General features: G+C 46.7%; 1 protein-coding gene across 1 annotated transcript in view; it reads left to right on the forward strand.

The window, feature by feature from the left end:
* mao (monoamine oxidase) overlaps positions 1 to 12460 on the forward strand; it is a 39928-nt gene that overhangs the window by 20403 nt on the left and 7065 nt on the right. The window contains exons 4-7 of the mRNA XM_083638722.1: positions 9119 to 9223; positions 9321 to 9412; positions 9617 to 9758; positions 12119 to 12268. Coding sequence (XP_083494848.1) covers positions 9119 to 9223; positions 9321 to 9412; positions 9617 to 9758; positions 12119 to 12268 — 489 coding nt within the window. The remainder of the gene's footprint in view (positions 1 to 9118; positions 9224 to 9320; positions 9413 to 9616; positions 9759 to 12118; positions 12269 to 12460) is intronic.

The following is a 12460-nucleotide window of genomic DNA, read 5'->3' on the forward strand; positions in this document are numbered from 1 at the left end:
TCTAATGACAGCCTTTGATTTCCCAATCTTTTGAAAGTCTTTGATTTCTTTGGCCATCGGCAGCACTGGGCAATATGACGCAACCTTCACCCAGACTTCAACACGTGGAATTTGCATTTCATTCATAACCTTATTATGCTATGTGGCTGTTGTGAGTATCACACTACAATGTGTTTTGAGTGTAAGTAGCTTTGGATTAGCCAAGACGGTATTCCGATGAACAAGCTCAAAATAAGCACCGCGCGCTGCTGAGGAGTAACAGAAGTCATTTCCTATTCCGCACAACAGCACTAATCTCAAATGCACAAGTAAAGAAAGCACACAGGATGAAATTGCCAGTCATGTTCCCGGGTCCTACATTTCACGATAGCGCGCACGTTACTCCACAGGACAGTAGCTGGAGTTAGCCAACCCACACGTGTGCCAAGGCATTGTGTAATTAGGGTTAGCATCCAAGCAAGCTGCGTAGCTAATCAGCTTTGCTGTAGCAGATTGTAATCCAAAAGGCCAGACCTGGTTTCCCTTATCAGCAAACTACTGCCTAACATGCAGCTGCAGCTCTCTCAGAACTGGATTTATGAACCAAGTGTCACTATCGGGGATGGGGAAACAGACTTTGATTAATACTATCAGTAGCTATCAGAGGTTGAGAAAGAGCAGAGGGCTTTCATCAGGTTGCACCATCACTCCCTTAGTAGCATGTATATTAGCACGTTCACAGGGCTATTAAGAGATTGTGCAATTACCTGCAATTCATTGTAAAGTTGACACATAGACTCATCATAATTTAGTAGAGCTATAAATTAATAAATGTTTATAAGCTCTGGGGAAAGGTGCTCAGTGGTGTTGTACAACTCTACACCTTTGCATCGGTCACCACATGTGGCTCAGAGCCTCTGGCCTGGCATCATGCGGCTCAAAGCCTCTGGCCTGGTATCTCATTAAAGACACAAAGACCTGTGAAGAAAGAGACACTTCTATTTGTGACATAATCCCCGTGGGAGGCTGGATCCTACCGAGTCTCTGACTTCAGTGGGAGGCTGAATCCTACTGAGTCTCTGGACTTCAGTGGGAGGCTGAATCCTACTGAGTCTCTGACTTCAGTGGGAGGTTGAATCATACCGAGCCCCTGACTTCAGTGGGAGGTTGAATCATACAGAGTCTCTGACTTCAGTGGGAGGCTGAATCATACCGAGCCCCTGACTTCAGTGGGAGGTTGAATCATACCGAGCCCCTGACTTCAGTGGGAGGTTGAATCATACCGAGCCCCTGACTTCAGTGGGAGGTTGAATCATACCGAGCCTCTGGACTTCAGTGGGAGGTTGAATCATACTGAGTCTCTGGACTTCAGTGGGAGGCTGAATCATACCGAGTCTCTGGACTTCAGTGGGAGGTTGAATCATACCGAGCCCCTGACTTCAGTGGGAGGTTGAATCCTACCGAGCCCCTGACTTCAGTGGGAGGTTGAATCCTACCGAGCCTCTGACTTCAGTGGGAGGTTGAATCATACTGAGCCTCTGGACTTCATTGGGAGGTTGAATCATACTGAGCCTCTGGACTTCAGTGGGAGGTTGAATCATACTGAGCCTCTGGACTTCAGTGGGAGGTTGAATCATACCGAGTCTCTGGACTTCAGTGGGAGGTTGAATCATACTGAGCCTCTGGACTTCAGTGGGAGGTTGAATCATACTGAGCCTCTGGACTTCAGTGGGAGGCTGAATCCTACCGAGTCTCTGGACTTCAGTGGGAGGCTGAATCCTACTGAGTCTCTGGACTTCAGTGGGAGGCTGAATCCTACTGAGTCTCTGGACTTCAGTGGGAGGCTGGAGGGAGGCCCGCTTAGTTCCGTTTCTCCATCTGTATCTATAGAAATACTGTCCACCTTACATGCGGTTGTCTCTGGCTTCCTGCACCGCGTCCACCTTACAGTATGGTTGTCTCTGTCTTCCTGCACCGCGTCCACCTTACAGTACGGTTGTCTCTGTCTTCCTGCACCGCGTCCACCTTACAGTACGGTTGTCTCTGTCTTCCTGCACCGCGTCCACCTTACAGCGCGGTTGTCTCTGTCTTCCTGTCCACCTTACAGTAGGTTGTCTCTGTCTTCCTGCACTGCATCCACCTTACAGTACGGTTGTCTCTGTCTTCCTGCACCGCGTCCACCTTACAGTACGGTTGTCTCTGTCTTCCTGCACCGCGTCCACCTTACAGTACGGTTGTCTCTGTCTTCCTGCACCGCGTCCACCTTACAGCGCGGTTGTCTCTGTCTTCCTGTCCACCTTACAGTAGGTTGTCTCTGTCTTCCTGCACTGCATCCACCTTACAGTACGGTTGTCTCTGTCTTCCTGTCCACCTTACAGTAGGTTGTCTCTGTCTTCCTGTCCACCTTACAGTAGGTTGTCTCTGTCTTCCTGCACTGCGTCGACCTTACAGTGCAGTTGTCTCTGTCTTCCTGTCCACCTTACAGTAGGTTGTCTCTGTCTTCCTGCACTGCATCCACCTTACAGCGCGGTTGTCTCTGTCTTCCTGTCCACCTTACAGTAGGTTGTCTCTGTCTTCCTGTCCACCTTACAGTAGGTTGTCTCTGTCTTCCTCCACTGCATCCACCTTACAATACGGTTGTCTCTGTCTTCCTCCACTGCATCCACCTTACAATACGGTTGTCTCTGTCTTCCTGTCCACCTTACAGTACGGTTGTCTCTGTCTTCCTGCACTGCGTCCACCTTACAGTGCGGTTGTCTCTGTCTTCCTGTCCACCTTACAGTACGGTTGTCTCTGTCTTCCTGCACTGCGTCCACCTTACAGTGCGGTTGTCTCTGTCTTCCTGTCCACCTTACAGTACGGTTGTCTCTGTCTTCCTGCACTGCCTCCACCTTACAGTAGGTTGTCTCTGTCTTCCTGCACTGCCTCCACCTTACAGTAGGTTGTCTCTGTCTTCCTGCACTGTCCATACCTTGAGGCTGACTTGCTGAAACAGTAACACATGCTGTCTCTCCTCCCCCCCCCCCCCCCCCTCTCTTCCTTGTGTATTCACCTCACCAGCATCACCATGGTAACAGACCCGTCGTTCCACAGCAGTGGGCAGTAGCTACTAATCATGGTAGCATTCGACAGTCTGCCTTCTTCAGTGGCTGTGACTCAATTGTGATCAGTCTGTTTATGCTAGTCATCTAACTTTATTGAGATCCTATCCCTACTAAAAAGCCAAAAAGAGAATTATTATTGAGTAAGTATTATTGAAGAGAGCACATTGTTATTTGCATAGGCAGCGGAACGCATCTGAACTTGGGGGGGCCGGGGGGCGTGTCGGGGGGGCGTGTCAGGCCAGTCACTAGAGGTCACATGCACATTGTCTCCCATCTTGTCCCTACCATCTCAAAGACCATATGATAATCAAGATCAATACAGAGGCAGTTTCTGAGACATCAACAGTTGAATGGTTACTTTACATAAACAGAGATCATCCTCGTCTTTCTGTAGTATTGCTTTTGCAGATAGAGGGACATTTGAGGGGGGAGCAGCCAAGGTGGATAGGACATTCAGCAAATGTGACAGACACTCTAAGCTAGTGGTGTATTTACATAAACAAAGCCAGGTAATCCTCTTATCTGCCTGTAGTAGGCAGTAGAGGGAAATTAGATGGGGGGGCAGGGCGTATGCATATTTTGGTCATGGGTTTCATGTGATGTCTGTATTGAAACATCTAAAAGTACAAATCTTATCAAATGACACATCACAACTTTTATAGCCAAGGCTGCATAGCAGTGCCTGTCACAAGTTATTTCTAAGCACCCGTTAAAAAGCAAAGTCCCGTAAAAACAGTAAAGCTGCGTTCACACCGACCTATTAAAGTTTTTCGCTGGCATCGAGTTTACATACAAAGTCAATGCAAACGAGCGATTGAGCGTATATTCGCTCGGGAGAAAAATCGCTGGGCGTCCGAGCGACAGAGACAGAGCGATAGGGAGAAAATACGCTCGTCGCCCCAGATGAAATATCCCAACTCGAGCGAAAATACGCTGGCATCAGTCACTCGCTGTTCAACGCTGATTGGCTGCTGTGTGAGAGCGAGTCAAGGATCACTGGCTTGGAACAAACCACTGGTTTATTGTGTGGCAACAAACCGCATTGACAGGCTGACAGCTGACATAAAGTGAAGTCTGTACTACCGGTATGGACCTCGCGTTAGGAGCACGCTGATAGGCTTAGCTTGTAAACATCTACGCCGGTAGGGCTGTCACTTTTTCCCAAAATAAAGTTCGAATGAACTTTAATTGCCCGCAAAATGTTCGAATTCGAATTGGTTAATTACATTTTTTTCAACTTTTCAGACCCTGGAGACAATCTTTCTCAGAAGAGACTAATGCGACAAATCTGGAGACTTTTTCTGACATGGGATTAACATTACCAGCAAGCAGCAGTTGGTTAATTTTGGTTAATAAAAAAAATAAATAATAAAGAATAAAAAAAAAAAATCGAACAGGTCAATTATACATTCGAACATGCCCTCCTCCCCCACATTCGAAGTTGAATTCGAATTTCGAATAAAAAGTGACAGCCCTAATCTACGGTGGCTCGTAGTGGACAAACATCATGACATTGCGTAACGTTATAGCCCCCACATGTCCGTCAATTCGTGTGCCTGTTGATGAGCGATTTAAACAGAGCGACAGAGTGATTCCAAAGGGTTGAATCAAGCGACAGAGCGAAAAATAAATATCTCGGTGTGAACACAGCTTAACAGGAAAGCAATGAACAAATACATTATGTCATGGGCTCAAACAATTGATTAATCGGACAGTCGGTTGAAACCAGTTATTTGTTTCGGACTAACCCCCTAGATATGTATTAGAACAGTGATTTGAAAATACCTATGGAAAAAACCAAGAAATGACATATGCTCTTGTCTATACTGGACTCTTTGGCTGTGTTGAAGTCCAGATTTTTTTTCGGAAATCGACGCCATTACAGTTTGCCTATTGCCTCAAAAATAATTTATTTGAGAGGGGCCATATCTGTATAAATATCAACAATTAGCCAACGCTGGTGGCCTGTATGGAAAGAGCTTTGCTCAAAATGGTTGAAAGTTATATCAATTTGGTAATTCAGTGGCGAACTAGAAATTTAATTATTTTTCTGCATGTAACTCTATGGCAGTGTGTTGAACTACGTTACGAGAGCAAAGTGGCATGGGCTCGTTACAGCAGCACACCGCACAATACGACAAACCCCCCGTTCTGGGGTAACACAATGCGAGATTTCTCTACGTCATTCCCTCGTCCAAGTTGCCATATAGTCCCTTTTTCATTTTAGTTTGGGGGCTTTTCGTGATTGTTGTTAAAAGTTGTGCAAAAGTTTTTTCCTCTCAGCGCAGTGCAGGCTGCCTGCGCCTCCTCCCTCCTGCCAGACCCAGGCTGGCGAAACAGCCTGTTGCATGCATGGGGCGCTTGTAACCTCACGGAGCAACAAACAAACAGACAGAAATAGCTGGTGTGCGATTTCGAGAATACAGTCTGAGATTGGGTACAGGATTGAGGGAATCCCGCATCTGTTTGCGAAGGTGCGACTGGACAGGACGCTTTTCACAGACGGGCACAGTAGTCGGAGCGAGGCGAGTGTCTCTCAGGGCTACTCAGGGCAGAGCTGCAGATCTCTCCTTCTCCTCCGCGCATTCAGTCTGTCCAAAATCATTACCGATATAATCTCAGTAGGAGGGATGCAGGGAAATGATAGTAGCCGATGTGTTTAGAGAAGCTTTGTCACGTTGTCACGTCGTAGTATAGCGTTATATTTTACATGTGCGCTAAACTGCGACCATATTTGTTTGCGGAAATATCAGACTGCTCTCTCTACTCTCACAGCACAGAGAGCTCTGCTCTGCTGCGCGCGCCCGCGGAGCTTGGAGCTAGTGCATGAGGTTTACAGTAGGACTCTCTCCCGCCTAGTCTGGGCACCTTCCACCCCGCTTTTTGTCATGGGGGCGTAAACCCCGGACCCAGAATTAACACCGGATGGCAATGCGCCTAACAACGTCTTTGTTGCCGTTAGCTTGACGCGGTGATGTTACCTAAACTAGAGTCTGATCAAAACAAAGCTAGCGTTACATAAAACAAAACGTTTATGCAATATGGCATCTCCGCCACCACCGCCTGACACACCGGTCAAAACGGTGAAAGAGGATTCTGATACTTGGGTCAAATTGTCAAGTTAACGTGAAAGTTGACGAGCTAGAAACGCTGCCATCCGGTCTAGGGCGGGCTCTAGGCAGGAACCAGTAGGGTGACAAAATCAATTGTGGGCGGGAGCCAGGCTCTTTCTCGCCGAGAAGAGCCTGGTGACGCGAGGTTACTCCCGCCTGGCTGGGCTGGAGACAGCTGCTTCCAACTCGGACTGATAATATATACATCATCATTCGAGCTTATTCAGGTAAGATATTAATAAAGTAGTGACACATTCAGCGGGAAACTAACTATAATTAAGACATGTGCCAACTTTGACAACGTTTGGTTCAGTATTTTAAGAGCAAACTTCAATAAGAATAGGCTTGGAGTTCTTAGGAGCCGAAAGGGTACAGAGGGGGTAGGGGAGTAATTATCTTGAAATCCCATAGTCTTTGGGGGCACTGTGACGTCAGTGTGCCCCTAATCTCCCATTCATTTGAGAAAAAAAAAAAAAGCAGTCTTTGACCCTAAGAGGGCGCTTATGCCAGATATGCTGCTGAAAAATGATACAAATGGTAAAATGGCAACAGTTTGGTGTCAAATGTGGAAATTCTGACCAGAATTCTTCACACATCACCCCCAAAGTCATATATATTGGTTAAAAGCTGAAAAAAAGTGTTTTGGAGGTTAGTTCTCCTTTAAAGACGTGAAATACAAGACAGTGGCGCGTGCCTTTCAGTCCAGCGCTCCATTCAGGGTTTCAGACTGCAGATGCGACCATTATTTTAGAGTGTTCGGGTCTGGTACTGCAGTGCTTCCCACACTACCAAATCCACTTGAATTTGGCATTAGTCTTATGTCATAGATAGACTACTAATGTCTGGAATAGTGATATTTTCACTCTTCCATGATCCAGAGAAGAGCAGAGCAGACTCAGGCAGCCTGTGTATAGGAGGAGAAGGAGGCGGGCCGTGGGTGCTGCCCAGTTCACTCTCACTCACTCACTGTGGCTCATTCAGAGATACACACATAAAGAGAGACACAGACTCGAGAGGACTTACGTTAAACATATCAGTCGAATAGATGTGGAAGACGCTTGTTGCTTGAAACACGACGAGTGATCTGTCTAAACACTGAGCGAGCGTTAAGTGAAAGTAAAAAAAACTTGCAGGTGGAGAAATGCGGTTTTCCAGGTGGGCGTAGTATATATATATATATATATATATATATATATATATATATATATATATATATATATATATATATGTAGTGTAGGCCTGTGGCTGAAGAGGAATAGTGATTCATTGGGATAGAGGCATGGATTGTGCCCACTCTTATCAAGTTTGCTGACATTTAATATTTCATCAGTTGTAAAGTATTGCCCAACAGGCGATAAACTAAGTACATAGGGTTCAATTGGCATGGGTTTTGGAATATGGGATGGCGATACCAAAATTTCAGCTTTGAAGCTGCTGATAGCAGATATTTTGTGTTCAACAACATCTTTAAATACTGTATGACCATTAACTCATTGAGTGCCAGCCACTTTTGGAGAACGGACAGTGCCAGAGTTTCAGAGCGTTTTCAGTGATTTCTCGAGGCCCACAGAATATTGTGTGATATTACTATGTAAACACCGAACACGCACAAAGAACGAGGAGACTCTCTTCTATCATCAGCAAAAAAAAGTTTATTGATATCATTTTCCGTTCTTTAGTTATGAGCCGGAGAAGATGGGTTGTTTTGAGCAAAAAGAGGCGTTTCAAATTAGAAGCTGAGATAATTAGCCTTTTGTGAAATGAAGCATTTCAAGCACATGACTGACTCTGAAGCTAATATTTTCTGATGTAGTCACACCTCAAAAATAATTTCCTTCAATAAAACAGTGAAAACAAAGGAATTTTGTTTGGCAAAATAATATTTTTTAGCTGCAACCAGCAGCGCTGGCCCCTGCGTGCGCTGCTGGTTGCAGCTTCTTGCTGGTCTTGATTTACTGCTGGTGGGCATCAGATATTCTAGCTTGTTTGCCTGTCTCTGTCCATCGAGCCTGCTGTCTGGGTCTGTGTTTACTGTCAATGGTTGTATGCTGCCCTGCGTGCCCCACCCCCCTCCTCCTCCTCCTCCGTGGGAGTGTCTGGTGGCTCTGCTGCGTTTGCTCTGCGTTTGCTCTGCACTGAAAAGTGCGCTGCACCCCGCTTTTTCACAGCGTGTCGCCGGCTCCCAGCTGTGAATAATGTAACTTTTCAGAAAGACGCTGGTGTCGGCAACTAAATCATGCGGATGGGCTATCGCAGCGGACACGGAGGGGCTCAATTGTGGCAGCAGATTGGCTGCTGCAGGCACAGCTAACGTTATGCTTCATGCATATCGATGCATACGGATGCGATTTCCGTTTCCACATGACTTCTTCTCTGTTTTTTACTCAACTTTCTCTAATCTGGAGAGCACTGTCGCCACCTAATGGGTCTGTAAAATAGCGTTTAAACATTCAACATCCACCATACTTTCACAGGAGATGGATCTGGCTTTGATCCACGTCCCACCGTCAAAAAACGCAATTGACGACTTTAGTCGTCATTGGCACTGAACGTTAGTATTTGAATTGACGACTATACTCGTCCTTGGCACTCAATGAGTTAAGGCAGGGTGACCCACCACAACTATATAATGGTAGGGGGAGCTGACAAAATATAATTGTATATTAAAAAGGGGGGGGGGGATAGTCATATGTGCAAATACAATCAAATGTACAGACTTTTATTTTAACCAATAGTAAGTAGACTGATATATTGGCTAACAAATACATCCGTCTAACCCAAATATCAGCAGGTATCCTTTTTTCAGCTCTGTGGTATTGAGCAGAATGAATGTATTATGCAAGTATGATGATGATGATGATGATGATGATGATGGTGATGATGATGATGGTGATGATGATGATGATGATGTGTGTCCAACAGGGAAAGTCCTACCCATTCAAAAGCTCCTTCCCTCCCATGTGGAACCCCTTCGTCATCATGGACTTCAACAACCTGTGGAGGACGTTTGATGAGATGGGCAAGGAGGTAGACAAAGACTCATCTTCATCATCTCTGTTCATTTATATCCTGACCCCCCCCCCCCCTCTGCTCAGCCTTGCTAGATGTTTACTTCTTGTTTCAGATCCCTAGAGAAGCTCCCTGGAGAGCTCCCCATGCTGAGGAGTGGGACAAGATGACCATGCAGCAGCTCTTTGACAAAACCTGCTGGACCAGGTAGAATAACACCTCCGCTGCTTGGACGTAGTGCACTTTCACCATCATTAAAAATAGAGATTTGCTGATTGGCTGATGAAATGAAAGCTTAATAAACAGATGAAATATTTGTCTAAGAGCTGGTACTCTATGTCACACACCTGTTCCACATTTTTAAGTATGAAGGAATAGCTAACTATTATTCCCCGCCCCCCTACCTTCCAGTACTACCCGTCGCTTCGCCAAGCTGTTTGTCAACGTGAACGTGACCTCTGAACCCCACGAGGTCTCGGCTCTCTGGTTCCTCTGGTATGTCAAGCAGTGCGGAGGGACCATGAGGATCTTCTCCACCACCAACGGAGGACAGGTATGTGCATGCTTAGATGCATCTGTGCATGCGGGGGGTGGGGGGAGGTTGTCTTGTCATCTGGCCATACGTGCATGCCGTTGAGGTACATTCACTCATGCAAAATGGGCTGAGTGTTAGTGAGAGATCTCACAGTGTCCCAAATGAGCCCCGATCCCTGATCAGAATTATTCCCTTCACAAAGGCACTGAAGAATCCCATTCTGCTGCCATACTTAAGAGGTCTGAGTGGCCTTGTTGCAGAGTCCTGCGCGGGTCTGATTTTCAAGACCCGGTTCCGCCCGGCCCCGCGACGTGCAGTACCGACCCCGCTCCGCGAACCCGCACATATGATCAATCAGTACCGCAACCCACCCCGCCCCGCAGACATGAGACCCGCCCCCCGACCCGGAACCGCATATATATAATAACCGTTAATCTGCAGTGCAAACATTTTGTAGTGAACCAAACGAAACTGCCACCGTTTCACACGAGAGGCGAACAGCAGTCTTTCTGGCCGAGACTCGTCAGCTGATGTACGTTAATTAGCTTTTAGCAGCTGCTAGCTCACTAACCAGCTGGATAGCTCTGCTATCAGACACACAGACAGTTACAGCAAGCAAAGTAACTTACCAGCTATTTCCAATATGTCCGGTATAATCCATACTGCCTTTATGATTGCTGTTGGAGGAACGTAAATCCACGTTGGGATGAGACCTCTCCACTTTCACGCTATCCATCCATGACATGTTCTTGCCTGTTGCTATGAAAACAGCCAGTGTGTATGTTTGACTGGAAGCTAACGTTAGCCTACTATATTATCTGTCCGACTCGTATTGTCTCCAATCAATCACCTTGACCGCAGCTGAGTTTTGAATGTTTTGTGCAGTCCATATAGCGTCACACATTGCACAGTATGCACATACTTGAAACGATGCCGGTTATGTAAACAAACTGCGAAAACGTGGTCAGAAACTTTTCTCCTGTTCGAGTCAGACCAGCTGCCAGACACACCCCCTGCCAGACACACCCCCTGCCTGCCAGACACACCCCCTGCCTCCATCTGAGTGTAACAGAAAAACACACAAGGCTCATACGTTGTCGTTGTTCCACCCGCCGCCCGTCCGCATTTATTAATTTTTACCCGCCGCCCGACCCACCAATTTACAGAAGTGTATTTTTTACCCGCCCCCCGCGTTTTTTTGCGGGTACCCGGCGGGGCCCCGCGGAACCCCGACCCGGTGCAGGACTCTGCCTTGTTGCCATGGCTACGGAGAAAGGGGGACATGTTTGGGTAATCGCTGAGGATGCTGTTGCTAGCGCCATCGTCATTTTCTGTTTGATAGACCTCCCTGTTTCAAGTACGTGTACATATGCATGGGTGCGGGCATGTGCATACACACACACACACACACACACACACACACACACACACGCACGCACGCACGCGCACACACACACACACACACACACACACACACACACACACACACACACACACACACACACAGCTTTGAGCTCAGGTTTTGTTTACAATAGAGAGACTTAGATGAATGGTTTCCAGATTGACTCAGCTCATAGCTTTGGGTTTTCATGCATGCCTAAAGTCATGTGTAATGGAGAAGACTTGGACAGTCGGCATTAAGGATCAACTCTTGAAAACTCTCCACGCCGGAAATCTTTCATTTCCAAAGTCAACATCTCCTGGACAACAAGAAGCCTGTCGTTGATCAAAACAGAGAAATGCAGCTTCACCCCATTTAAATATCTTTACCAATTTTTGTAATGGGTCTGTCATCTTCTGGGCAGCCCAAAGCCCACCAAATGCCACAGTAGATTGCACACAATGTGTTTGTGATCAAGGGGAGCAGAGAGTTGACTAACCACATGGAAAAGGTGGCTGTCTGTTTAACTTTGTGTAACATAGGCCTGACGTTCCTCATCTCTCTCCACCCCCTCTGTCCACTTCTGCTACTATTCACCAGTCAGCAGCTGATCTCTGCAAAACCACATCTAAGCTCCTGCTTCAATTTGGGAAAGTTTGTGGAGAAGGATTCAGGATACCAAGCGTCTCACATGGTCATCAATCAAGTAACAGCTTGCCCCAGAAAGAGAGCAAGGTTTCTCTTGGCACAAGGCGATTTGGAACACCATTTGCACCTTGTTTCATCGGCTTGTCATATAAATCTAGGTTTTATGAGAGCAGGGGACGCTTTCTCTGGACGGGATTTGGTCCACAGAGAACAGTTTACCTAACATCAGCAGAGACCGCCTTGCCAGTAGCGTAACAAGACTTAGGTCCGTCGTGGAGTTTGGTTGCATCTGGACTGTGTGATTTGATATGATTAGCTGACCCCCTGCTCCCCCCTTCCATCCCTGCAGGAGAGGAAGTTTGAGGGCGGCTCCAGTCAGATCAGTGAGGGCATGGCCCGGGAGCTGGGTGACCGGGTCAAACTGCAGTCCCCGGTCTACAGGATCGACCAGACAGGAGACATGGTGGTGGTGGAGACGCTCAACAAACAGACCTACATGGTGAGCACATACTGAACTCTCCCTGTTCTATCTGCCGTTTGCACCTTTTGTCCTTTTGTGCATATTCAACCTTCCAGTTGAATATGCACCTTTACATTGGTAACACTTATTAACTCAAGGTATATTGTGAGCCATCATAGGGATATTATAAGTCTATTACATACAGGTATGTTTACAACATGGCTCACATGC

Source organism: Poromitra crassiceps, assembly GCF_964638095.1.
Source record: "Poromitra crassiceps genome assembly, chromosome: 6".
Classification (NCBI taxonomy): domain Eukaryota; kingdom Metazoa; phylum Chordata; class Actinopteri; order Beryciformes; family Melamphaidae; genus Poromitra; species Poromitra crassiceps.